The following is a 27,373-nucleotide window of genomic DNA, read 5'->3' on the forward strand; positions in this document are numbered from 1 at the left end:
TAAAATTCCCCAAACGAAAGTTACTGAAAAGAGTCTGGTTCCCATTTTTCTCCTCCATCTTCCCAATTCCTACTCCCTTTACCCCAAGATAAACAACCTTGGTAGTTTCTCTATCTCCTTCCAGGTTTTCTTTTTGCAAATGCAAACAAATATGAAGCTATATATTCTTCATCTCCTGACTTTCAAAAAGATATTTAAAAAATTCTTTTTAAAACATCTCTACTTCTGAAGTGGAGATGTAGCAACAAAGTACCCACCTCCAATGAACTCACAAGAGGGAGCCTTGTGAAAAAGAACAGCTATTTGATGAGAGGGTCAGATAATCTTGCCTGTTACTGCCAAGGAGACCTCTAGAGGTCTATCCAGGGTCCCCCAGGTTAGAGCCGTGATCCAGGCAGATTTTTTATTAAAAAAAAAAAAAGATAACTAATAATAACTTTATTTACATTCAGGATCTTAGTCCCCCGACTAGGGATCGAATCTGTGCCCCCTGCAGTGGAAGCACAGAGTCATGACCACTGGACACCAGGGAATTCCCCCCACCACGTTGATTCTTAAGCTTCCCAGGTACCTTTTCTCTGGAACTCTCCTAGGCCACTCCCACTTGACGCAATATCTAGGTTTAGGCAGAAAGGAGGGTGCTGCACAGCCCGCCTCTTCAGAGCTGTCGGGGCTGGCTCCTCTTTCCAGAACAATTCAGGCTTTACAGCAACTCAGACTCAGCTCCAACATCTGTGTCCCGAAGCAAGGATGGCTGAGATGGAAAGCACACTTCATTCTGGAAGGAAACAACATTCCAGGTCAAGCTGAGTCTGCCAAACACCGACCCTCAAAATGATTCTAGAAGAAATCAAGACAAGTCTTATCATGTGGTTTTCCTACGCCTTGATTCCTTGTTTGTTTGTGGGTAAGTATTAATTAGAATACTGCCAATAGTCTGGGACTCAACTATAGGTTAAGAAACTGAAAAATGCTTTCCCAGGGTTTGGGGTTGTAATATATGCATAGATCACCTTATGTCTGTTTTTAAAAAGGTTTTTCACTTCCTAATCCTCCATCCGCACAAAGAAAAGGCCTGCATTCTATTAAGAAACTTCTCTTAAATTCATCAGAGCAATCTAGAAAGATAAAGCATCAGAACAAATAGTTTGAAGGTGAGCAGAGATCCGTATGCATTTTATTATTCATTTCATTATCGAGTTTTAAAAGCCACAAAACAGTATTATCTCAGTCTTTCTGTTTGTGCCTCAGAGATGTTCTCTGTAAGGAGAGGTTTAAGTAAAAAAGATTCTAACAAAACACAGGCGAATAAGAAGACATACTTTGCAACCTTAATATTGGGTCTAAGACATAAAAATTGGATGCCTCTCCTGGTCAGGGACTCTGTAACATTTTTACAAGTATTTGGTTTGGAGCATTTTGCCTGCCAGTTAAGATTACATAATTTTCTCTGCTCCATTTCTGGCTGCTTGCACCTACATGTTTTATTGTTATGAAATCGCAGCTTTTTTGCTTTAGATGTTTCTTCCTGTCAGCATTTAAGAGAAATTTCTAATTTGAATACATCAAGGTACGAGACACTTTGCACTGTTGATGGGTGTATTGAGTACTTTCTTTTTCATACTTTCTTTTCTTTTTTGGGGGTAACATTGAGAACTAATCATCCAGTTAGTTTAAATCAGGTAACAAATCAGTGCCAAGCTGATTAGCAGATGTTTGGAGCTGACTGACACATCAAATTTATGCCTGTGTAGCTCACAGCCCTTCATAGCTCTGTGTCTCAGCACGTGATATGTAAATTTGCTCTTTGTTTCGTGACCCACTGTATTTAGGCCCCAATCCTCTTTCTTACAGCTCCTTGTAAACAAGTATAGCCACAGGCAGCTGTTGTCTTCACAGTTGGCATGTAACCCCCTCATTTCCTCCTCCTGGACTTTATTATTGTTCTTCTCCACCAGAAGCTTGATCTCTAGTTCCTTACCTCACTCCAAACCCATCATCCCATCGTCATTCCAGGTGGGACCCTGCTCCTGCAGAACCTTACCACACCTCTCTCCTTTGACTCTTGACCCCATGTATTCTATTTCAGTGCATTATTTCTGTTTCCTACACTGGCCTGAAGGCAGGGCCTAGGCATCTTTCCTGGTGTCCCCATGGCCCTTAGCATAGGCTAAGCGTGTTGGTTGATTGGTTAGTTAGTTGATCGATTGATTAGTTGGTGGGACAAACAAGTTGCCAGGAAACTACTCCTCCACTAAGCCAAAGGGAGAAGATGGGGAGGCTGAATGAGAAGGGGAAAAGCCAGCATATTTTTCCTAATTTTTTTTTAACAGGAAATTTATGTTTTTTTTGATCCCCTTGACCCATTTATTAATTTGACATTTTCTTCAATGAGGCAGTCCAGCCTTTTAAGGAAAACTATTTTAAACAGACCTGGAGGTGAGTACTCTTCTGATACCTGTAAACTTGCACAGAAAAACAAAGAAACAAAAACAGCCCCACTATCCTTGTCTCTCCCTGCTCCCTTCCTCACCTCCCCCCAAAAACAGTGGTAGAAGCCACAAGGATGTCAGAGTGAGAAGGACCTGTGGGTGAGTCTTGATTTTTATCACTTGCTAGTTCAGTGAATGTATCACATCACTTCAATTTCCTTGTCTGTAAAATGGTCAAAATAGCTACCTTGTGGTTGGGAGGTGTCAAACGAGATTATGCAAACAAAGGCACTCTGAAGATGTCAGGGTGCCCACCCCATGTTACTATCTGTTGATTGTGCAAACTGGGGGTGGTGTCAGCAAATATTTCCTTTAGTAGAGGTTACCTTTATGCGATTTTGATCATTTCCTCTGAGTTGTGTAGAAGCCTGAAATGATTTCAGCAACATCTAAATGAACTATTATTCTAGATTCTTGGGAGAGATGGGTAGAGTTCTTGCTCTCTTTTTTGAATTATTTTGCCTTGCCTGTCCCTTTCAAGTAATTTGTGTGATTCAAGAAACCGATTCCCACTACCAGTAATAATAGTAATAAAAATAGCAACAACGATGACCATCACGACTGCCATTTATGAGGACACACTGTGTGCTAGATGAGTAAAACCATTCTCTTGACATCTCACATCAGTCCTGCAAAGGAGGTGATATACTCCCCATTTATGTGCTAGGAAACAAGAGGTTCAGTTAGTTACACAAGTGTATACATCTTGTAAGTTGGAGAACTGGGATTTGATCCTGGTTTGGGTGGCCACAGAGCCTGTGCCCTTTTAGTTCTCTGCAGAAGAAGCTGGCACATAAGCAGGACAGGAAAAGGTTGGAAGGACGAAGTGAAAGTAATAAAGAAGATGTTTCTACCTTTTCTGACACATTTGCCAGAAGGGCTATTGAGGTAAAAGTGAGAGAAGAGGATCCAAATGAGGGGAATTGAGAGCAGACCCCATGAGGGGAAAGCCAGTATGGAGTCATGCAAGGAAGAAGATGCAAGGTTTTCTGCTGGGGAAATTTGCCTGAGGACTTTGTGGTGGGCATAAACCTCAGAAGGGCACAAAGGTCTAATGTGAAATAGGAACTGTTGTTGTTCAGTTGATCAGTCATGTCTGACTATTCATGACCCCATGGACTGCAGAACATCAGGCTTCTGTGTCCTTCACTACTTCCCAGAGTTTTCTCAAACTCATATCCATTGAGTCGGTGATGCCATCCAACCATCTCATCCTCTGTCGTCCCCCTCTCCTCCTGCCTTCAATCTTTCCTAGCATCACGGTCTTTTCCAGTGAGTTGGCTCTTCGCATCACACAGCCAAAGTATTGGAGCTTCAGCTTCAGCATCAGTCCTTCCAGTGAATATTCAGTGTTGAATTCAAATCAGACTTGAAATCCTTTAGATTTGACTGGTTTGATCTCTCAAGGGATCCTCAAGAGTCTTCTCTAGCACCACAATTCAACAATATCAGTTCTTCAGCCTTCCTTATGGTCCAGCTGTCACATCCATTCATGACTACTGAAACCATAGCTTTGACGACATGGACCTTTATCCACAAGGTAATGTCTCTGCTTTTTAATATCCTGTCTAGGTTTGTCATAGCTTCTCTTCCAAGGAGCAAGCATCTTTTAATTTTACAGCTGCAGTCACCATCTGCAGTGATTTTGGAGCCTCCCAAACTAGTCTGTTACTGTTTCCATTGTTTCCCATCTATCTGCCATGAGGTGATTGGACTGGATGCCATGATCTTAGTTTTTTAAATGTTGAGTTTTAAGCCAGCTTTTCCACTCTCCTCTTTCACCTTCATCAAGAGGCTCTTTAGTTCCTTTCTGCTTTCTGCCATAAGGGAGGTATCATATACATATCTGAGGTTATTGGTATTTCTCCCAGCAATTTTGATTCCAGCTTCTACTTCATCCAGTCCGGCATTTTGCATGATGTATTCTGCATATAAGTTAAATAAGCAGGGTGACAATATACAGCCTTGACATTACTCCTTTCCCAATTTGGAACCAGTTCGTTGTTCCATGTCCAGTTCTAACTGCTGCTTCTTGACCTGCGTACAGGTTGCACAGGAGGTAGATAAGGTGGTCTGGTATTACCATCTCTTTAAGAATTTTCCACAGTTTGTTGTGATCCACACAGTCAAAGGCTTTGGCTTAGTCAATGAAGCAAAGGTAGATGTTTTTATGGAATTCTCTTGCTTTTTCTATGATCCAACAGATGTTGGCAATTTGATCTCTGGTACCTCTGCCTTTTCTAAATCCAGCTTGCACATCTGGAAGTTCTTGGTTCACATACTGTTCAAGCCTAGCTTGAATGATTTAAGCATTACCTTGCTAGCATGTGAAATGAGTACAGTTGTGTGGTAGTTTGAACATTGTTTGGCATTGCCTTTCTTTGGGATTGCAATGAAAACTGACTTTTTCCAGTCCTGTGGCCATTGCTGAGTTTTACAAATTTTCTGGCATATTGAGTGCAGCACTTTCACAGCTTCATCTTTTAGGATTTGAAGTAGCTCAGCTGGAATTCCATCACCTCCACTAGATTTGTTCGTAGTGATGTTTCTTCAGACCCCTTTGACTTCAGGATGACTGGCTCCAAGTGAGTGATCACACCATTGTGGTTATCTGGGTCATTAAGAACTTTGTGGTTAGTTCTTCTGTGTATTCTTGCCACCTCTTCTTAGTATTTTCTGCTTCTGTTATGTCCATACCATTTCTGTCCTTTATTGTGCCCATCTATGCATGAAATCTGTATGCAGGTCAGGAAGCAACAGTTAGAACTGGACATGGAACAACAGACTGGTTTCATATAGGAAAAGGAGTACATCAAGGCTGTATATTGTCACCCTGCTTATTTAACTTCTATGCAGAGTACATCATGAGAAACGCTGGACTGGAAGAAGCACAAGCTAGAATCAAGATTGCCAGGAGAAATATCAATAACCTCAGATATGCAGATAACACCACCCTTATGGCAGAAAGTGAAGAGGAGCTAAAAAGCCTCCTGATGAAAGTGAAAGTGGAGAGCGAAAAAGTTGGCTTAAAGCTCAACATTCAGAAAACGAAGATCATGGCATCTGGTCCCATCACTTCATGGGAAATAGATGGGGAAACAGTGTCAGACTTTATTTCTTTGGGCTCCCAAATCACTGCAGATGGTGACTGCAGCCATGAAATTAAAAGACGCTTACTCCTTGGAAGGAAAGTTATGACCAACCTAGATAGTATATTCAAAAGCAGAGACATTACTTTGCTGACTAAGGACCGTCTAGTCAAGACTATGGTTTTTCCTGTGGTCATGTATGGATGTGAGAGTTGGACTATGAAGAAGGCTGAGCACCAAAGAACTGATGCTTTTGAACTGTGGTGTTGAAGACTCTTGAGAGTCCCTTGGACTGTAAGGAGATCCAACCAGTCCATTCTGAAGAAGATCAGCCCTGGGATTTCTTTGGAAGGAATGATGCTAAAGCTGAAACTCCAGTACTTTGGCCACCTCATGCAAAGAGTTGACTCATTGGAAAAGACTCTGATGCTGGGAGGGATTGGGGGCAGGAGGAGAAGGGGACGACAGAGGATGAGATGGCTGGATGGCATCACTAACTTGATGGACGTGAGTCTGAGTGAACTCTGGGAGTTGGTGATGGACAGGGAGGCCTGGCGTGCTGCGATTCATGGGGTTGCAAAGAGCCAGACACGACTGAGCAACTGAACTGAACTGGTGCGTGAAATGTTCCCTTGTTATCTCTAAGTTTCTTGATGAGGTCTCTAGTCTTTCCCATTCTATTGTTTTCCTCTGTTTCTTTTCACTGTTTGCTTTAAAAAGGCTTTCTTATCTCTCCTTGCTATTCTTTGGAACTCTGCATTCAGATGGGTATCTTTCCTTTTCTCCTATGCTTTTTGCTTCTCTTCTTTTCTCAGCTATTTGTAAGGCCTCCTCAGACAACCACTTTGCCTTTTTCCATTTCTTTTTTGGGGGGATGATTTTGATCACCGCCTCCTATACAATGTTACGAACCTCTGTACATAGTTCTTTAGGCAGTCTGTCTATCAGATCTAATCCCTTGAATCTATTTGTCACTTCCGCTGTATAATCATAAGGGATTTGATTTAGGTCCTACCTGAATGGTCTAGTGGTTTTCCCTACTTTCTTCAATTGAAGTCTAAATTTTGCAATGAGGAGCTCATGGTCTGAACCGCAGTTATTGCCCACTCTTCTTTTCACTTACTGTAGAGAGCTTCTCCATCTTTGGCTGCAAAGAATGTAATCAGTCTGATTTCAGTATGGACCATCTGGTGATGCTCCTGTGTAGTGTCATCTCTTGTGTTGTTGGAGGAGGGTATTTGCTATGACCAGTGCATCCTCTTGGTAAAATTGTTAGCCTTTGCCCTGCTTCTTTTTGTACTCCAAAGCCAAATTTGCCTGTTACTCCAGATATCTCTTGACTTCCTACTTTGGCATTTCAGTCCCCTCTGATGAAAAGGACATCTTTTTTTGGTGTTAGTTCTAGAAGGTCTTGTAGATCATCATGGTACCGTTCAACTTCAGCTTCTTCGGCATTAGTGGTTGGGGCATAGACTTAGATTACTGTGATATTGCATGGTTTGCCTTGGAAATGAACTAAGATCATTCTGTCGTTTTTGAGATTGCACCCAAGTACTGCATTTCAGACTCTTTTGTTGACTATGATGGCTACTCCATTTCTTCTAAGGGATTCTTGCCCACAGTAGTAGATATAATGGTCATCTGAATTAGATGGGAATCAGAGGAGAAAAGAATTCAGGCTGAGGCCAGTTTCACCGAACCAAGATTTGGTTCACGTATTTTGTTTTCATTCATTCTAAATTTCTGAGCACCCACTTTGTGCCAGTTTCTGGATTAGGTGCTGATTAAAGATGAACAAAACAGAGTCTCCTGTCTTCAGGGAACATAAAAGCCTACTGGGAAATACACTCAAGTCTTTAGGGATTTATCATTCATAGTTTTTTTTAACTGAAATATAGTTGATTTATAATTTTGTGTTAATTACTCCTGGATAGCACAGTGATTCAGTTATACATATATATATGTACATTCTTTTTAAATATTCTTTTCCATTATGGTTTATCACAGTATATTAAATATAGTTCACTGTGCTATACAGTAGGGCCTTGTTGCTTATCCATTCTATCTATAAAACCTTACATCGCTAACCCCAGACTCCTACTCCACCCCTTCCCCCATCCCCTCCCCCTTGGCAACCACCATTCTGTTCTATGTCCATGATTCTATTTCTGTTTCATAGACAGGTTCTTTAGTGTCGTATTTTAGATTCCATGCATAGGTGATATCATATATCATTCATAGTTTTAACTGTCTTTCAGGCCCCAGAAGTAAGGTCTAGGTCAGTGGTTCTCAATCGCAAGTGCACATTGGAATCACCTGGAGCGCTGGTAAAAATACAAACACTTTCACTTTTCACTTGCATGCATTGGAGAAGGAAATGGCATCCCACTTCAGTGTTCTTGCCTGGAGAATCCCAGGGACGGGGGAGCCTGGTAGGCTGCCGTCCATAGGGTCGCACAGAGTCGGACACAACTGAAGCGACTTAGCAGCAGCAGCAGCCAGGATTTCACAGCCAGAAATCTGACTTAATTAATCTAGGGTGCTGCCTTGGCTCTGGGATTTTGAAAAACTTCCTGGGCCAGACTCCTTAGAGAAGCAGTTTATTCTATAACTGGGAAGAGAAAATACAAGTTTGGAGCATCTTGTAACGAAGGAAGTGCTCAAAATAGGATGGGGGCCAAGATGCCACAAGTATCCTGGATTGGAACCTGAGATGGAAAAAAGAGTATCAATGGAAAATTTGGCAAAATCCAAGTAAAGTTTGGAGTTTAATTAGAAGTAATATGCCAATGTTAGTTTCTTAGTTTGGACAAGTATATCATGACTATATTAGATGTTAGCATCAGGGGAAGCTGAGTGAAGGGTTTACAAGAACCCTGAACTTACTGTCTGTACTTTTTCCTATAAATCTAAAATTATTCTAAAATTAGAAGTCTATTAATGAAAATAACATGAAAAAAGAGAATGAGAGATGAAAGTAAGTCAAAAGTACACAAAATCCAAAATAACTCCCAATAACCAAAGAAGGGTTAGTTTAACCTCTATATACCAGTGCTTCTCAAACTTTAATATTTATGAATTACCTGGGGCGGGAGGGCATCTTGTTAAAATGCAGATTCTGGTTCAGTAGAGCATAGGTTGCAAGGTTTTGTGCTACCGCTGATCCAGACCATACTTCAAGATCCTGAAACAATAGACCACTTTCCTGAGGCATGAACTGGTTTGCATACTTTTTGAGGCTGAGATGTGGGCACTAGTTACTAGGCAGCAAGTGATGCCAGCAACTTGTTTAGCAGCCATGTCCTAGTTCAGCCTTGCTCTTTGTTCAGATCACACACAAGGGGATTCTCTTGAAATAATCTACTGTAATTGAGACAAGTCATGTCAGCTTGCAGTACCAGTATCCCCTAAAGTGCAAGCCCCTTGTGGTGGTAGTCAAAATGATGGTCCCCCAGTGATATCCATATTCTTCTTCAAAAAACACTTATTTGACTGTGTGGCTTGTGGGTTCTTAGTTCCCTGACCAGGGGTTGAACCCCTACTCCCTGCATTGGGAACACAGAGTCTTAACCACAGGACCACCAGGGGAATTCAAGATATCCATTCTCTAATTCCTAGAAACCAGTGGATATGTTACCTCCTGTGGAAAAAGGGATTTTTTTTTTTCCACATTAAGATGCGATTAATGTTATGGGATTTTGAGATTAGGAGATTATCCTGAATTATTGGTTGGGCCCAATCTAATCATATGAGTCCTTCAAAGCTGAGAAGCTTTCCTGGATCCAGGGAGCGAGGGATGGAAGGACAGAAAAAGAGGCAGGAAAAATTTGAAACATGAAAGGGACTTAACCAGCCATTGTTGGCTTTGAAAATGGAGGAAAGAGGGGCCGTGCGCAAGAAGGTGGGGCCTTGTCCCAGCAACTGGAAAAGGCAAGAAAACAGTCTTCCCTGGAGCCTGCTCTTTTGCCAATGCCTTGATTTTAGCTCAGTTAGACCTGATTCAGATTCCTGACCTATGGAACTGGACAATTATAAATCTGTGTTGTTTTAAGATACTGCCTTTGTGGGAATTTATTACAGTGCAATAGAAAACGAACAGGCCACAAGAAAAAGGGATCAGCTTTGTGAATGCAGCTCTGTGCAAAAAATGTTGCTTAGCTAGTTTTGCCACACTGAGCACCAAAATCTTAATAGTCAGGTCACAGTCACCCAGCTCAAGTTTTTGTTGGAAACACAATCCAAGAGGCTCCACCCCATGGGCCTTCTTGAGATACTGAGTCAGACGGTTAAAAGAGAATAATTCTCTATAGTGACAAGAGCATAACTATTCAGAAGAACCAAATGACCAGAAGATATTCCAACATCTCACTCCAGCTCTGGTGAGAATTCTCATCCAGTGTGGCTGAGCAAAAAACTCTTCCCCATTTTGCACCCTCCTTCCTGTGGCTAATGTGTCTTTCCCATTCAAACTACAAGCTTACTCTCCCCTTTCCCCTTGACTGTATTCTTTTTTTGTTTTTTGTTTTTTTAGTACTTTTAAAAAGTCTTTATTGAATTTGTTGCAATATTACTTTTGTCTTACATTTTGTGTTTTTTTGGCTGTGAGAGCTGTGAGATGTTAGCTCCCCGACCAGGGGTGGAACCTACACCTCTTGCCTTGGTCAGTGAAGTCCTAACCACTGAACCACCAGGGAAGTCCCTTAACTGTATTCTTTGTTTTTGTATTTGCTTATTTACATCAGGGAGAGTGTCTACTAACTGGTTGCTTCAGAGACTTGACTTCAATACATATTATTCCCGGCTGTTAGATGACATTTCTTGTTAATGAGATTGCTGGGTGGATGACAAAGTTTTCTTTTTCTCCACTGAATTGCGTTCTAAGGACCACCATGTGCCTTCTCAAACAATTGGAGGGGATTTTAAAACCTTTCATAGGTGAAAGGAGTCACTCTCGCTCAGAGTTGAGCTGAAACTAGAGTTCCCTGTTTAGTGTCCTAGCATAAAACGGATCCTTCCTCAGGTAGTGCCACCTTAGTTTTTTTTTTTTTTTTAATTTAAAATTTTGGCTGCATGGCATGTGGGATCTTAGTGCCCAGACCAGGGACTGAACCCGTGCCCCCTGCCTTGGAAGGCAGATTCTTAACCACTAGACCATCAGGGAAGTCCTCTGCCATACTTTCTATGTAACCCAATTAAACATACCCTGGCATCAGTAGTTCACTGGCATTACTGATTTTCCATCTCATTCCCAATGTGTGTGTGTGCTACATAAACTACAGTGAAACAAAGATAGAATTTGGAATATACTATACAAGTGGAATAAAGATATTGAAGATGTTGCTTATAGGGCTCAGAAGGAAGCAGTAATTTTCGTTTTAATATAGGAATGAGACAGTATTTTGCCGATAGTGGAGTTAGATTTGGAATTTCACAGCTAGGTGAAGACAGTTACACAAGTGCAAACTGTTGCATAGCATAATGGAGTGACCTAAAAGTTGGGACATTTGCTGTTGTCCTGCCTGTGTGCCCTTCATGAAGAAAGACATAACCAGAAATTCAACCTCAGAGTGTCTTCCTTAAAGCCTTGGTAAGTGCCCTAATCATTGGGACAGCTAATCATTAGGTCTCCCTCCATGAACAGGTTTCCCTCCCAGATTGAATTGACTACACAACTTTCCTAGATGCATTTCATCCTGTTTGAGTTTATCCTATCATGGTCTTTTAAAATGTATCCTGTCATTCAGATAATCAGAATTAATGTTAATTTTTTAGGTGTGATGACACTATATTTTTTCACTGAAATTTTGTTGTAATTCTAGATTTTTATGCAGTTATAAGAAATAAGTGGGTTTTCCTGGTGGCTCAGATGGTGAAGAATCTGCCTGCAATGCAGGAGACCCTGGTTCAATCCTTGGGTCAGGAAGATCCCCTGGAGTAGGAAATGGCAACCCAATCCAGTATTCTTGCCTGGAGAATCTCATGGACAGAGGAGCCTGGCAGGCTACAGGCCATGGGGTTGCGAAGAATTGGACACGACTGAGCAACTAATGCTTTCACACTTTTTGTAAGATATAACACAGAGGGACTTCCTTGGTGGTCCAGTTGCTGACTCCACCCCCACAATGCAGGGGACCCTAGGTTTGACCCCTGGTCAGGGAACTTGATCTCACATGCCACAACTAAGAGTTTGCATGCCAAAACTTAAAAAAAAAAAAAATCCTGCATGCTGCAACTAAAAAAGATCCCTCATGCCCAACTAAGACTTGGTGTGCTACTGCTAAGTCGATTCAGTCGTGTCTGACTCTGTGCGACCCCATAGATGGCAGCCCACCAGGCTCCCCCGTCCCTGGGATTCTCCAGGCAAGAACACTGGAGTGAGTTGCCATTTCCTTCTCCAATGCAGGAAAGTGAAAAGTGAAAGTGAAGTCACTCAGTCATGTCCGACCCTTAGCGACCCCATGGACTGCAGCCTATCAGGCTCCTCCATCAATGGAATTTTCCAGGCAAGAGTACTGGAATGGGTTGCCATTTCCTTCTCCAAAGACTTGGTGTAGCCAAATAAATTAAAAAAAAAGAAATAATACAAAAAACCCAGTTTCCCCAATGGTATTTTGTAAAACAATAGTATAATACTACAACTAGGATATTGAAATCCTTGGAATTGACAAAATCCACACATCTTATTCAGATTTCCCCAGCTTTACTTGCATTTGTTTGAGAACATGTATGTGTGTGTGTGAATGTTTGCATATTTATCACCACAGTCAAGATACTGAACATTTCCAATATCACAATGATATGTCTTGTTGCCTTTTTATAACCTCACCCATCTCTCACTACTGTGCCTTTCCCCACTCTTCCTAACTCCTGGCAACCATTAATCTCTCAAAATTTAAAATTTTGTCATTTGAAAATGTTATAAAAATAGAAATATACAGTATGTAGCTTTGGGGGTATGGCTTCTTTCAGTTGGTGTAATTCCCTGGAGATTCATCCAGATTGTTTTGTGTAGTTTGTGCCTTTTGCTTGGATATACCATATTTGTTTAACCATTCACCTGTGGGCATCTGGGCTGATTCCATTTTGTTTATGGACATTTGTTGTGCAGACTTTGTGTGATATAAATTTTCATTACCTTGGGATAAATGCCCAAGGGTGCACTTGCTGGGTTGTGTAGTAATTTACAAGTTTAGTTCTGCAAGAAACTGCTGAACTATCTTCCAGTGTGGTAGTACCACTTTGTTCCCACCCAGTGATGTATGAGGGATCCACTTTCTCTGCATCCTCGCCAGGGCTTGGTTTTGTCACTTTAAGAATTTTTAGTCATTCTGATAGCTGTGTGGCACTCTCTTATGGAAGTTTTAATTCACATTTCCCTAATAGCTAATGATATTGAACATATTTTCATGTGCTTATTTGCCATCTGTGTGTGCTTTTTTGGTGAAATGACTCTTCACATCTTTTACTCATTTTCTAATTGAATTGCTTGCTTTTTTACTGTTGTATTTTGAGTATTCTTTATATATATATTCTAGATATAAATCCTTAGTGAGATATATTGTTTGCAAATGTTTTCTCCTAGTCTGTATCTTGTCTTTTTATCCTCTTAACAGGGCTTTGTGGTGCAAGAGATTTTAATTTAAATGATGCCTGTTTGTAAATTTTTCCTTTTATGTCAAGTGTAAGAAATCTTTGTCTGGCCCTGAAGATTTTCTCCTATATTTTTTTCCTAAAACTTTTAGACTTTCACATTTTACATCAAGTCCACGGCCTACTTTGAGTTAATTTTTGCTAACATGCAAGATGTAGGTTGAGGTTTCTTGTTTGCCTGCAAATATCCAATTGCTCTAATATTGTTTGTTGAAAAGGCTATCCTTCCTTCAGTGAATTGCTTTTGTACCTTTGCCAAAAATCAGCTGAGCATATTTATGTGGGTCTATTTCTGGGATGTCTATATTGTTTAATCAATCTATGTGTCTATTTCTTTGTCAATACCACACAGTCTTAATTATTGTAAGTTTTAAAATTGGGTAGATTGAGTTCTCTTACCTTTTGCTTTTTCAAAATTGTTTTATTCTTGTTCCTTTGCCTTTTCTCATAAATTTTAGGAAAAGCTTGCCTATCCCCACAAAAAACCTTGCTGGGTTTTTGATAGGAACCTGTTAAATGTATGTATCACTTTGGGGAGAATTACCATTTTAACTGTGTTGAGTTGTCCAATCCATGAGCACAGTATGCCTCTCCATCTATTTAGATTTTCTTTGAAATTTTTTCACTGGCATTGTGGTGTTTTTTCCCCATAGAAATCTTAGGTATGTTTCATTAGATTTACACTGAGTTTTTCTTTTGGAGAGGGGCAATGATTGCAAATAGTATTTTAAGTTTCTGCATATAAGTGTTCATTACTAGTATTTAGAGATACAACTAATTTTTTTATGTTTATCTTGTATCCCATGAACTTGCCAAACTCACTATTAGTTTTCAGGGCTTTTTTGGTAGATTCTCTGGGATTTCCTACATAGTCTAACATGTCACCTGGAAATAGAGGGAGATTTATCACTTATTTTCCAAGCTGTAATGTCTTTTACTTCCTTTGTTTGCCTTATTACAGTTGCTAGAACTTCTAGTACAATGTCTAATATAAGTGATAAGTGTGGGCATCCTTGCCTCATTCTTGATATAGGGAAAAAGCATCCAGTCTTTTACCATTGAACAAGATGTTAGCTGTAGGTTTTTTGTGTTTTTTTTTTTGGCAGTGCTGGATCTTCATTGATTTGCATGGGCTTTCTTTAGGTGCAGTGAGCAGGGGCTCCTCTTCATTGCAGTGCTTCTCACTGTGGTGGCTTCTCTTACTGTGGGGCACAGGTTCTAGGTGCACAGATTTCAGTAGTTGCGGCTGGCAGGCTCTAGAAAGTGGGCTCAGGAGTTGTGCTACATGCTTAGTTGTTCCACGGCATGTGGGATCTTCCCAGATCAGGGATCAAACCTGTGTCTCCCCATTGGCAGGCAGGTTTTTATCCACTGTGCCACCAGGAAAATCCAGCTGTAGCTTTTTTATAGATGGTCATTATCAAATTGAGATAATTCCTGTTGTTCATAATTCAAAGAAACGGTTTCTTTTTTTTTCTGTTTTGTTTTAAAATTATGAATGGGTGTTGAATTTTGTAAATGCTTTCTTGGTGTCAGCTGAAAAAATTATATGATTTTTCTTCTTGATCTTGTTGATGTGGTGGATTACATTAATTGATTTTCAAATACTGAAGCAGCCTTGCATACCTGGAATAAATCCCACTTGATCAGAGTGTATAGTCTTATACAACACCAAATTTGGATTGTATTTGTCAAAGATTTTTACATCTAAGTGCCTGAGACATATTGATCTGTAGTCTTTTGCTTTTTAAAAAATATACATAATCTTTGTCTGATTTTGGTATCAGGGTAATACTGACCCCATAAAGTAAGTTTTTTCTTCTCTCATTTCTGGAAGATATTGTATAAAATTGGTACTACTTTCTTTTCAACTATTTCATAGTTTTTGTTGTTTTTCAGTTGATAAGTAGTATCCGACTCTTTGCGACCACATGGATTGCAGCATGCCAGGCTTCCCTGTCCTTCACTATCTCCCAGAGTTTGCTCAAACTCACGTCCATTGAGCTGATGGTGCCATCCAACCATCTTATCTTCTGTTCCCCCCTTCTCCTCATGCCCTCAATCTTTCCCAGCATCAGACACTTTTCCAACGAGTCAGATCTTCACATCAGGTGGCCAAAGTACTGGAGCCTCAACTTCAGCATCAGTCCTTCCAGTGAATATTCAGGACTGAGTTCCTTTAGGATGGACTGGTTGGATCTCCTTGCAGTCCAAGGGACTCTCAAGAGTCTTCTCCAGCATCACAGTTCAAAACCATCAATTCTTCAGTGCTCAGCCTTCTTTATGGTCCAAGTCTCACATCTCACATTCATATTGAGATATGAATTAATTATCTGGTCCAGGAGATTTCATTTTTGAGAGTTTTAGAATTATGAATTCAAGCTTTATGTTTATAGTTTTAAAATCCCCACATATCTGACTAGAGAAATGTTTTGTCTGCTTCACCAGAGGAAGCATGTCAGAGGGGACTACGCCCTGCCCTCCTGTGCTATCTTACTGCAGCTGGCTCTTTTCCCTTTCTTCCCTTGGGTGACGACAAGTGTAAGGGTGGGGAGGGCAGGAAGCCTCCCTTGAGGGCACCCCAGGTGTTTCCTCACAGGCCAAGCCCTGGATGCTGAGAGTGAGATTGGGCTGCATCACCAGGGTCCTACATTAGTGGCCACAAGGGCACTAAGTGGGATGTTCCCGACAGCCCCCATCCCCTCATGGTTACAGGACTTGATAACGAACAGCAGGTGCCAATTTGGAGACAGACACAGAGATGAAAAGTCCCAGGCGAGGATCCCAGCCTCATACACATTGTGCTGTTGATGTTATCACTGCAACTGTAACAGCAAAAGGAGGCAGGTGTTGGGCATTAAAAGAGGAGTGTGTAAAAGTCAGAGGGGAAGACCACAGTAGAAGATCTGGACTGGGGCTGCGAAGTCCTTATAAGGGATGAGCTTCACAGATGATTCTGTGAAGAATCACAAGAATCACAAATCAGCTTTGATTCTGTGTGCAAGCTGTAGACCCACTATGTGCACACACTGGGCACACAGCTGTGTGAGCAGATGCTTGAGTCTAGTCTGGCTCAGAGGCCTGCAGGCTGTCTGGGGTGGAGTCTCCAAACTGGCTTGGTGCCCTTCTGTACTGGACTCCTTCCATGGCAGACCTGAGCCTGCACTTTCCAAATAGCAGCTGTGCCCCATTTGGCCATTTTGGAGACACAAAGGAATTGCTTTGATACCTGAGGATGGCAATAGCAAGAGAGGGTGGTGATGAGAAGCTGGCAGGAGCCGATCTGGGTTTGCCATGTAGAGGTGGGAGCTCAGGTTTACACAATGTGTTTACGGTCGCAAAGTCAGGGGCAAAGTCCAAACAAAGTCCAGGCCTGCATCGCGGCCAGTGTGACACAAGGGTTGTATATAATGTGCTTCAGTTTTCTCACTTGTACAACAGAGAAACTGATGGTCCTTGCATCCCAGTATGGTCATGAGAATTAAATGAGATAATCATGTGTTAACCGAGCACACGGCATAGACAGAGCTTGGTAAGTGCTCAGTAATACTGTTGTTGTTCAGTCGCCCATTCATGTCTGACTCTTTGCGACCCCATGGACTGCAGCACGCCAGGCCTCCCTGTCCCTCACCATCTCCTGAAGTTTGCCCAAGTTCATGTTCATTGCATCAGTGATGCCATCCAGCCATCTCATCTTCTGATGCCCTCTTCTTCTGCCTTCAATCTTTCCCAGCATCAGGGACTTTTCCAATGAGCTGACTGTTTGCATCAGGTGACCAAAAATACTAACCATTATTAATGTCAATAATGTTAGCTATTATTATTAATATTAACTGGGTTTTCCAGATGGCTCAGTGGTAAAGATTCAGCCTGCAATGCAGGAAATGCAGGGGATGTGGGTTTGATCCTTGGGTCAGGAAGATCCCCGTGGAAGAGGGCATGGCAACCCACTCCAGTATTCTTGCCTGGAAAATCTCATGGACAGAGGAGCCTGGCAGGTTATATTCCATAGGGTCACAAAGAGTGGGTCACAACTAAGCACCCACATACAAATTATTATTAGTGTTAATATGCTATTCTATCACCAAAGGGAGAATTACAATGATGATAGCAACATTTAGCATGAACACAAATATGGTAAAATTAGAGTTGTTTCTAGTTCCAACCGGTCCATCCTAAAGGAGATCAGTCCTGGGTGTTCATTGGAAGGACTGATGTTGAAGCTGAATCTCCAATACTTTGGCCACCTGTTACGAAGAGCTGACTCATTTGAAAAGAGCCTGATGCTGGGAAAGATTGAGGCCAGGAGGAGAAGGGGCTGACAGAGGATGAGATGGCTGGATGGCATCACCGACTCAATGGATGTGAGTTTGAGTGAACTCCGGGAGTTGGTGATGGACAGGGAGGCCTGGCGTGCTGTGGTTCATGGGTTCGCAAAGAATCGGACATGACTGAGTGACTAAACTGACAACTGACTAGTTCCTAAGCATGTTTGACTTTCCATTAGAAGCTAACTTGAAGCTGTGGCATTCTCTGAGGTGAACTCACCTAGACAACTTGTCTTTTTCCCTTGGTCACCAGATGGAGTGGCTGTTCTACCTGCCCCTCAGAACCTCTCTGTACAATCAACCAACATGAAGCATGTCTTGACGTGGAGCCCAGTGACTGTGCCTGAAGAAATAATACACTATTCTGTTGAGTACCAGGGGTGAGCGTTTGTTGTTGTTGTTGTTGTTGCTGTTTTTTTTTTTTTTTTTTTAGTTTCTCTCCTTTAGGCAGTAGTTGATTCCTGGAGGCACAGCCCTCATTCCAGAGCTCAAGAAGGCTTTGTGAGCCCAGAGAAAGATGATTTTCTATGATCTGCCTCCTCTGTCTTCACGGGCCCTCAGAGAATTGAAGCAACAAGGGAAGTTGTCACATGGATTTGACAGGGAACTCTCTGAGAACACAAACGTATATAAACACATTTTCATGAAGTTTCTTTCCAACAGTGAGTCAGTTGTCTATAGCTGAAGAAAATCTTAAGATGAAATGAGTTTGCCTCTGACTTGAGGAAGAGAAATTATTTGGAGACTTGGATCTTTTAAGGGTTGGGGAGACCTCAGTTTTCCTGACAGTACGCTTGCCCCTAGGAGCCAAAACAAATTGTGACCCTATAGGTCAGCTGGTCCTTCTCCAGGTGTCCAGGCCCTCAGAGCTGTCAAGGAGTGACAGGGATGCAGAAGGTACTCAGTAAAGCTCATTAACAATTCATATGAACCAAGCAGCTTACATGCGTAGACATTCTTCTGGGCTCAGGGGTACAGACCACAAAGTTTCCAGGCAGAAGAAGATTACATTTAGAGGAGGAGACAGTAAAAACTTAAAGAAATAAGAACACTGTCCAACGTGGTAGCCACTAGACACGGACAGCTATTTATACTTAATCAAATTTAAATTCAAAAGTCTGTTTCCTAGCCATATGAGCCACATTTCACGTTCTTAATAGCCATCTGTGGCTACCGGCTACCATATAAAACAACACGAATACAGAAGGTTTTCACCATCACAGGAAGTTCTGTCAGGCAGCACTTCTGTAGGTAAGTTCAGATAGAAATCAGTTCTAGGAGGGAGCTAAAAGCCATTGCAACGTGAGCTGGCTCTGTGGCAGCTTTTTATCTGATGGTTAGGGAAGGTCTGTCTGAGGATGTGATATTTAAGCCAATATCTGAAGGACAGGAGCGGGCAACCTGTGTGAATGCAGGGGCAGGGCACTGAGACACAGCGAGCACTCGCCAGCCAGGAGGAATGGTGAGGAGGCCCGTGTGGAGGGAGCGTCGCCTTTAGGGGTGGAGCAAGAAGGCCAGAGAGTCTCGTAGGCCGTTGGCTGGGGGAGAGTGTGCATTCCATTCTAGGCTCTTTGGAAGTCACTAAGGAAGTGCTCTGCTCTGCTGAGTGACAAGTGGTTTGAAGATTGGCAGGAAGGGAAGTAGGAAAATCTGTCCGGAGACACAGCAAGGCAAGGGGTGACAGTCGCTGAGACTAGGGTGGTGACCGTGCAGATGGAGAGACCAGGACAGAGTGGGGTTGATGCCTGGGTCTCCCTTGTCTTTGGAGTCAGGACGAAGGGATGGTTGGTGACGGAGGAGAAGGGAGGAAGGGAATGTGGAGCAAATACTTGTTTTCCTGGCCCATAAGAAGTTAGCGGAGGAGGCGGTTACTTGAAACTGTCATTGAGCCAGGGTGGAGGGGCCTGGTGTGACCGCTGTCCCCTCCTCTCTTTGGCCAGGGAGTATGAGAGCCTGTACACAAGCCACATCTGGATCCCCAGCAGCTGGTGCTCACCCACTCAAAGGCCTGAGTGTGACATCACGGAGGACACCACTGCTACTGTGTCATACAGCCTCCGGGTCAGGGCCACCCTGGGCTCGCTGACCTCGGCCTGGAGCATCCTGAAGCACCGCTTTAACCAGAACTCAAGTAAGGCCCTTCTCTCCTTACTCCCCCGCCCCCAGCAGCCTCCCCTTCAGCAGCCGTGCTCACTGAGACTGTTGGGATTCTTTTCAGTGTCGAATGAGTCTTACAAAGTCAGAATGCTACAAACATAGACAACCCTAACTGCTCTGTTGAAAACATTGCCAGCTGCTTCCTCTCTCTCATTTTGAAATGAGACTTTGGAAGTTATTCCTGACTGTCTCTGGAAGGAAAAGTGCTCTGGAAGTGGGTAGAGGCACTAGGATGGCCTCTCCCTACCGTGATCACACAATTAACTCTTAACACTGCCTCCCATCTGAGGCCTCACTGTCCCCATCTTGGTTGCCTGTGTGAGCATCTTCTTTGGCAATAGGGTCTATACATGATCAGAGTGACCAAAAACAGCCCTTTGGAAATAAACAACTTTTCTATAGCAATGGAACCTGGCAAACATATTGAGAAAGAAGTAAGCGAAGAATCTGGATTGGTGACCAAAAGGGCAGAGTGCAAACCATGCCCAGTGTGTAGCAGGGTGTGAGGGGAAAGAGCAGGAGCAGGGTCTGGATGGCTGGGGCGAGGAAGCAGCTGGTCACACGGTGAAGGGCTTCTGCATGAAGTCTCATCAGATCAGTAGAGGAGCGTCATGGAAGAGGCGGGGATCTGGTCCAGTCTGTGTACAGAACAATCGCTCTGGCTGTGGTGTGGAAAGTGAGCTGGAGTAGGACAGACTTGCAGGCCATGGGAAGAGTGAAGAGAGGGCTGTAACATTCCAGCTGAACCAGTGTGGATCGTGATCCTAGAGGAGGGGGAGGCATGGGAAGGAGAGGACAAATTCCAGAGACATGGTTGAGTTAGAAGGGACAGAGCTTGGTGACCAGTTCCCGTGAGACAGAGTTGGGGGAGATGGTGATGGGCCCCAGCTTCCAGATAGGGTTAGTAGGAATGCCTTCCAAGGAAGAGAACCCAGGAGGAGCAGCTGGTCTGAGGAATAAGAGATGCTGCTGGCTTTGGGCTCTTTGAGGTTGAGATTCCTATCAGACATCATCCCATGGATGTCTGATTAGCAGTTGGGAATCAGGCCCTGGGACTCAGACAGGTCACAGACACACAAAATGAAATTAACAGCTAACGGCCTGAGAGCAGGTGAGGGTGTCCAGGGACAAGATATGAGGACAAATAGAACCAGGCTAGGATTCTGGGAAACCTAGGGTTTAAAGAGAATGGAGGGGAGGGTACCAGTAGTGCTGGACAGGGAGAGAGTCAGAGAAGGGAGAACAGACGAGCTGCTGCTGGGCCTGAGGGAGGCCCCCAAATAGGTCCTCTTGAAAGTGGTCTCATGGAGCAGGAGGAGGGGGGATGTTGGACAGGCTGCCGACTGGGGGATTGAATGGAGGTGGAAAGACAGCTGTGGGCGATGATGTGACCCTCTGGGACACACAGGAAAGGCAAATGAAAGGTCTTTGGGGACCTGTATTCTCTGGGTGACAGGTGGCCCTCTGCTGGGAGTGAGGACACAGGGAGGTCGGGGCGGCCTCTAAATTAATGAACTGAGTCAGAGCTTCCTGAGGAGTGTGGGGGTTGCCAGAAACCGGGAGGGTTAGAAGGTGAGGGAGCCCCTGCTGGAGGAGGTTGAGGAAGGTGAAGGTAGATCTGAGAGAGAACTTGGTCCTCCAGAGTCAGACAGACGGGGTTCAAATCCCGGCTCAGCCACTTGAATGAGAGGGGCAATGGCTTGCCTCAACAGGTGGTTGGGGGTGAGATGAAAAGTGTAAATGCTCAGGGCAGTGCTGCCTTGTAATAGCACTCAGCTATTTGTATTATTATTATTACTCTAGGGATATGCCCAGAGTTGAGAGCCAGCAAGCAGAGGAAGAAGGGAAGAGCTGGGGGGCGGGAGTGGGACCATTGGAATGGGTGTGTGTGTGTTAGTCGCTCAGTTGTGTCCAACTCTTTGTGACCCCACGAACTGTAGCCCACCAGGCTTCTCTGTACATGGAATTCTCCAGGCAAGAATACTGGCGTGGATTGCCATTCCCTTCTCCAGAGGATCTTCCTGACTCAGGGATCGAACCCTGGTCTCCTGCATCACAGGCAGATTCTTTACCGTTTGAGCTACAGGGAAGTCCTTTTGGAATGGATACCAGTAGGAATTTTGGTGCAGGATGTGGGCTCCTCTGCCTGCCCTCTCTCCCATGGCACTGGCAGGACATGGTGGAAGCAGTGGGATCCTAGTGCCAGGCCCTGGGGGAGCCGAGGGGGCTCCGGAGGCTGCTGTAGCTCTGCCTCCACCCACAGTGCCTGGGCAGCACCAGCACTACCTCCCTCTGGCTCCTGGAAGCACAGGGTTCCAGGCAAGATCATTGCTGGAGGCTGGCAGCTGTTGGAAAGGCAGGCATGGGGCATTTGGAGATAAGGAAGTGTCTGCACAGCTCTGAGGATGGGTGTGTGCAGTAGCAACTTATGCTTGAGAAGGTCAGTATAAACAGGAAAAGGGCTCGCTGCCGAGGAGCTGAGGAAAAGTGTCTCCATACCTGCCCCAGAAGCAGAGGACGAGGGTCCTCAAACAGGTGGACCCAGCTGCAGAGCTGGGAGGAAACTGAGACTCCTCAGGGCATGACGTCTGCTTTTTGGCCTTTGTAAAACCCCACCCCAACTTCTCCTCAGACATGAAAAATCTGGTTTTAAGGCTGTCTTGGAAAGGATCCCCAGTTCTTAAAGGGAAGACTGTTGAGAGCAGAGGTTCTTAACCTCAATGCAAATCCAAGTCACAGGAGAGCTTTAGAACCCCTGATCTCCGGGACCCATCCCTAGAGTCTGATTTAAGTGATCGAAGTGCATCCTGTTCCTTGGGAGTTAAAAATCACCCCATACAACAGAGTCTAGAAACGTGGAAAGACATGAGCTCAAAGTCTGGCCATTCACTGGGTGACTCTGGAAATATCACTTAACCTCTCTGAGGCTCTGCTATGTCATCTGCAAGTAGGAGTAGTATTTACTTTCTGAAGCTTGCTGGTTGGACTAAATGAGATGAATATGTAGAGTACATAGGAGAGAAGTTCCTGCCCCAACATTGTCAGAAAATCATCTGAACTGAAATGACATGTGGTCATTTTGTCTAATTCTATTCTCTACATAGATGGAGAAAAGGGGATCCAATCATGTTTAACTTAAAAGTGGAGGAGTCAAACATCTCCTTTCTTACTGGAGGTGTTTCAGAGGCAATTCTAGTGGTGCTGTGTGCTCATATGAAGCCTCTGATCTGGGTATGTTTTGTACAGTTGGCCCCTGACTTCCCAGGTCCTCCTGTCCCATTTCCAGGCAGCTCTTTAGATGCCAGGAAATACTTTGTTCTCTGAAAACTCCCTGTAGGAATTGCCTTTCTGTTGAGTGTCTACTGACCCCAGTGCAGGAGGTTTAGCCAGAACACACTCCCAAGCCACAGCCCATAATTAGGGTGGCCCTTCCGGTCTTGCAGTGTCTGGATCTGGGAGGAAGGTCTGGACCCATCATCAGTAGGCAGGGACTGAAGACTGTGTGGGCCCTTTGGTTTCTGGTCTACTAAGTGGAAAGTATCCATGTGGCCTGTGAGGTCTCTCTGTTTTGGATCCAATAACATGAAAGATGGTGTTTGTGCTTAGGCTGTAATTACTAGAGCTGATTCTTGGAATTTGTAAAACCCTCTGACTTTCCAACATCTCCCATAAGGCTATGAGATGAAGAATCCTTGGACTGGGAATAGAAAGGCTAACCCATCCACAGGCTGCTGATCTGCTGATGTTTGAAAGTTAGCAGCAGACGGTATATATCACTGATCTATGTGAATTGTACTACATGGTGGTTGTTTGTTTTTTTCACTTGCTCATCATTTGCACCTACTGAGTACAGTGCTTGCTTCTGCATGCTGTGAAGCCACATAAAAACCCCTCCCCTCCCATGAGCCTGGCGTGTTTCCACTGATGGTTTGGTCATGGTCTCCCTGGACAGAAATCAGTCTTGTCTGGGACTGGCTTTGACTCTCCCCTTGTCTTGCCGACAGCCATCCTCACCCCGCCTGGGATGGAGATCACCATGGACGGCTTCCACCTGCTTATTAAGCTGGAAGATCTAGGGCCCCATTTTGAGTTCTTCGTGTTCTACTGGAGAAGGGAGCCCGGTGCCAAGGTGAGACTTGCAGCCTGGGCCTTTAAGTTAGACTTTGGAGAAGGTCTGAGAGCTGGATGAGGAAGGCCGGCCCCTGCAGTGCCTGCTGTCTGTGGTGGCCGGAGGATGAGCAGGCCTGGGTGAAATTAGGGAACACAGAGATGGGTGTAGGCTGTCAATGCTGGCAGCGTCAAACTCAATGGACTGCCTTGGTCCCATCCAGACTTTGGCTGGGAGCCGTCTTAGGACATATTCACTGAAGCAGGGAGGCTACCTCCTTGCCTTAAACTCTGTCATAGTTGGATCCACAATACCTGTGCAATGCATTTCTTCTCTCCCATCAGCGTGTTTTCTCAGCCATTCTTCCCGCTGTTTAGGGGCAGCAGACAGGGCTGTTCCAGGTCAATTGGATGATTTCATAAGTATATGAGGCTGGTCCCAGCTTCTTGAGGGTGTGTATCTGGGCTGAGTGCAGAATTAGGGGCAGAGAGCCAGGAGCTAACTTATAAACAACCCTAATTATGAGCCAATGGGCCACCTGGAATGCCTAGATGGGGCACGGCCCCTCCCTGTGGGGTGGGTGCTGCAGGCCAGGCTGGGTGGGAGGTCAGCTCTCTCAGAGGGAGTGGCTGAGCTGCAGCAGCAGAAGGCATGAAGCGTGGGTGCACCTGTGGAGCCCTGTCCAAGCTGAAACGGTGATAAAACCAGCTCAAATCAGTGCAAGGAAAAGTAGGCTCTGTCACAAGGATTGCTGTTGTTTAGTCACTCAGTTGTGTCTGACTCTCTGCGACCCCATGGAATATAGCCCATCAGGTCAGGCTCCTCTGTCCATGCAGTTTCCCAGGCAAGAACACTGGAGTGGGTTGTCATTTCCTTCTCCAGGGGATCTTTCTGACCCAGGGATCGAACTTGTGTTTCCTGCATTAGCAGGAGGATTCTTTACCACTGAGTCACCAGAGAAGCCCTGTCACAAGGATTAACACGGTGCTGTCGGGGGCTCTCACAGAATCCATGACTGGAGCAGGCCCAGAGCCAGGCTGCTGCACAGCCTCACTCACCCAGAGGCCCCTGTCTGCCTGGGGAGCCCTTGCTTCCCCCTGGGGGTCCTCTCTATGCACTCTGTCCATGGCCCTCACCCCAGCTTGCCCCGACCCCTCATCACTCCTTCCTGTGAGTGCCCGTGGTTGCGACTGACTCCCCTCACCATGTCCTCTCCCCTTGGTCCCTGCTTCTGGCTGCAGGTATTCAGTTCCTCGATACCAGTTCCCAGGCCAAGAAATCTGACTGGTCCTGCTGATTTTATCAGGCCAAGCGTAGGGGTTGCCAGATGCTTGCTAGCCTTTGATAGACCCTTCTCTGGCCAAGGGTACCCCTGAGCTAATGCCAGGACATGTGCCCCTCCTAGCATTTACTCCTGCTGGGTCAGGGCCCAGTGGTAGGGCCTGGCACTGTGAGTCGGGCGGATGCAGTCGTGTGGGAGCAGATCGGGGCCTGGGCTGCAGGGAACAGGCAGGTCCCTCAGGTTCTTTGGGAGAGGAGCACCTGACCTGAGTCACCTGGGCTTGGCCCAGACAAGCCTCCGCAGGTCTCAGGGGGTGGCAGAGGTGGAGGGCTGTGCAGATGGATGGACAGACAGTGGATGGGTGGATGCGTGAGGAGGCACTGCCCACTGGCTGCAGTACTCCTCTTCACTGACCCTTTGGAAGTCATGGCTGGGCCAAGCACCCGGTCAGCTTTCTGTCCAAGTATGAGCCTATCAGAGAGGCCTCCCCGAGCCCCTCTGCTGGTGCCTCCTTGCTACTCTCTACCTGCTTGTCCTGCTCCATGATTCCTCGTAACCCTCATCACCACCTGATGTGTGTTGTCAGTGGTCCGGCTTCCTCATACATGACAGAAGCTCTGTGAGGGCAGGAACTTTTTGTTCTGTTCAGTGCTGGGTGTCCCTGTTTTGTTCAGTGCCTACAGCTGTGCCTGGCACACAGTAGGTGCTAAATGAATTGCTAAATAAATGAGTAATTTTTAAAAAGTGAATGAGTGAATGAAAGAATGAGAGGAACATTCTGTATGCATGCTGGGAAGGAAACATTGACAGCTTTCCTTCCCTCCTCCTCTCCCTTTCCTGGCCTGCTTCGCTCAGGGTGTGACTGTTTTCTGGTTTCCTAAAGGAACACGTCAAAGTGGTGAGGCCCGGGGTCCTTCCCGTGTACCTGGAGACGGTGGAGCCCGGGGCGGAATACTGTGTGAAGGCCCGGACGTTCGTGAAGGCCATCGGGCGGCACAGTGCCTTCAGCCGGACAGAATGTGTCAAGGTGCAAGGTAAGGCAGCCTGCCGGCCCCTCCTGGGGGTGCATGGCGCCTGCTGCTTCCTCTGGCTCTGAGTCTCCCCTTGGTTTCCCTGACCTGCTCCCCCAGGCTGCATGGGTTCCGGTGGTGAAACCGTGCTGTATCCTAATCCCCACCCCAACCCTGAGGTGAAAGTCCACCCTCGGGCTGGGTGGGGGTCCCTTGGCAGCTGTCTGGCACACTTTTCCCCTGAAAGCTTCCGAGGCCTGAGGACAGACTTTGCAAAGCTGGTTGACCAGGTGGCTGCTGCCTGCGAATTGGGCCAGTGCAGGTGAGGCGCTGGGGCCCCTGAAGCTCAGAGCTTGTGAGGGGTACCCACTCTGTAGTGCAGCTCTCAGCTGGGAGGGGCCCGATAGGACATCTGTAGAATCCTCTTCTTTAATTTTTTTTCCCTTAAAGTTTTTATGGTCTACAAACCTAGAATGAAGAGAAGCAAAATGAAACCCCACATCCCATGATTCTGCCATACAGACATTGCTAGTGACATTTGTGTAGAGCTTTTTAGTTTTTAAAATATAATTTTGAATATTTGGTACATATATATTTCAAAAAATATGATAAGGATTTGGAATTGGCTACCTCCTCCTCTTCTTCATCCATGTCATTCCTATCCACTCCCCCATAAAAGTTAGCTCTTTGTATATCTTTCTGAAAACTTCCCAGTGCATTTACAAGTAAATGGGAATAAATTATTATATATTTTTCTTCTTCTTAGCACAAATGGTAGCATACTCTGTGCACTGTTCTGGATCTTTTTATAGATCTTTCTGGATCTATAAAGTCTTTTTTTCACTTTATACATATTATAGATTTTTTCATATCTAAAAAAGAATTTCTTTAACCTTCTTTTACTAGCTACCTAGTTTTCCATTGGGTGTTGTGTACCTATAACTAATTTTACTACCCCTCTATTGAGGGGTGGGCTTCCCTGGTGGCTCAGCAGCAAAGAATCTGCCTGCAAGGCAGAAGACACAGGAGACAGGGATTTGATCCCTGGGTTGGGAAGATCCCCGGGAGGAGGGCATGGCAACCCACTCCAGTATTCTTGCCTGGAGAATCCCATGGACAGAGGAGCCTGTCAGACTATAGTCCATAGAGTTGCAAAGAGTTGGAGATGACTGAAGCAACTGAGCACACGCGGACGGTATTGAGAGGTGTTTAGTTTTTTTCCTGATATTTTGCTATTAAAGCCAATGCTCTCATTAG

The 27,373-nt window shown here is 44.8% G+C and overlaps 1 protein-coding gene across 1 annotated transcript in view; it reads left to right on the forward strand.

Annotated features, from left to right (window-relative positions):
- Window positions 1-602: 602 nt before the first annotated feature.
- The window catches only part of IL20RB (interleukin 20 receptor subunit beta), a 36,443-nt gene continuing 9,672 nt past the window's right edge, over window positions 603-27,373 (forward strand). Inside the window, exons 1-5 of the mRNA XM_040233236.1 lie at window positions 603-907; window positions 17,813-17,939; window positions 19,500-19,690; window positions 23,721-23,845; window positions 25,990-26,140. Coding sequence (XP_040089170.1) covers window positions 835-907; window positions 17,813-17,939; window positions 19,500-19,690; window positions 23,721-23,845; window positions 25,990-26,140 — 667 coding nt within the window. The 5' untranslated portion in view covers window positions 603-834. The remainder of the gene's footprint in view (window positions 908-17,812; window positions 17,940-19,499; window positions 19,691-23,720; window positions 23,846-25,989; window positions 26,141-27,373) is intronic.

The sequence above is a fragment of the Oryx dammah genome, unplaced genomic scaffold, assembly GCF_014754425.2.
Source record: "Oryx dammah isolate SB20612 unplaced genomic scaffold, SCBI_Odam_1.1 HiC_scaffold_2, whole genome shotgun sequence".
NCBI classification, from domain to species: Eukaryota; Metazoa; Chordata; class Mammalia; order Artiodactyla; family Bovidae; genus Oryx; species Oryx dammah.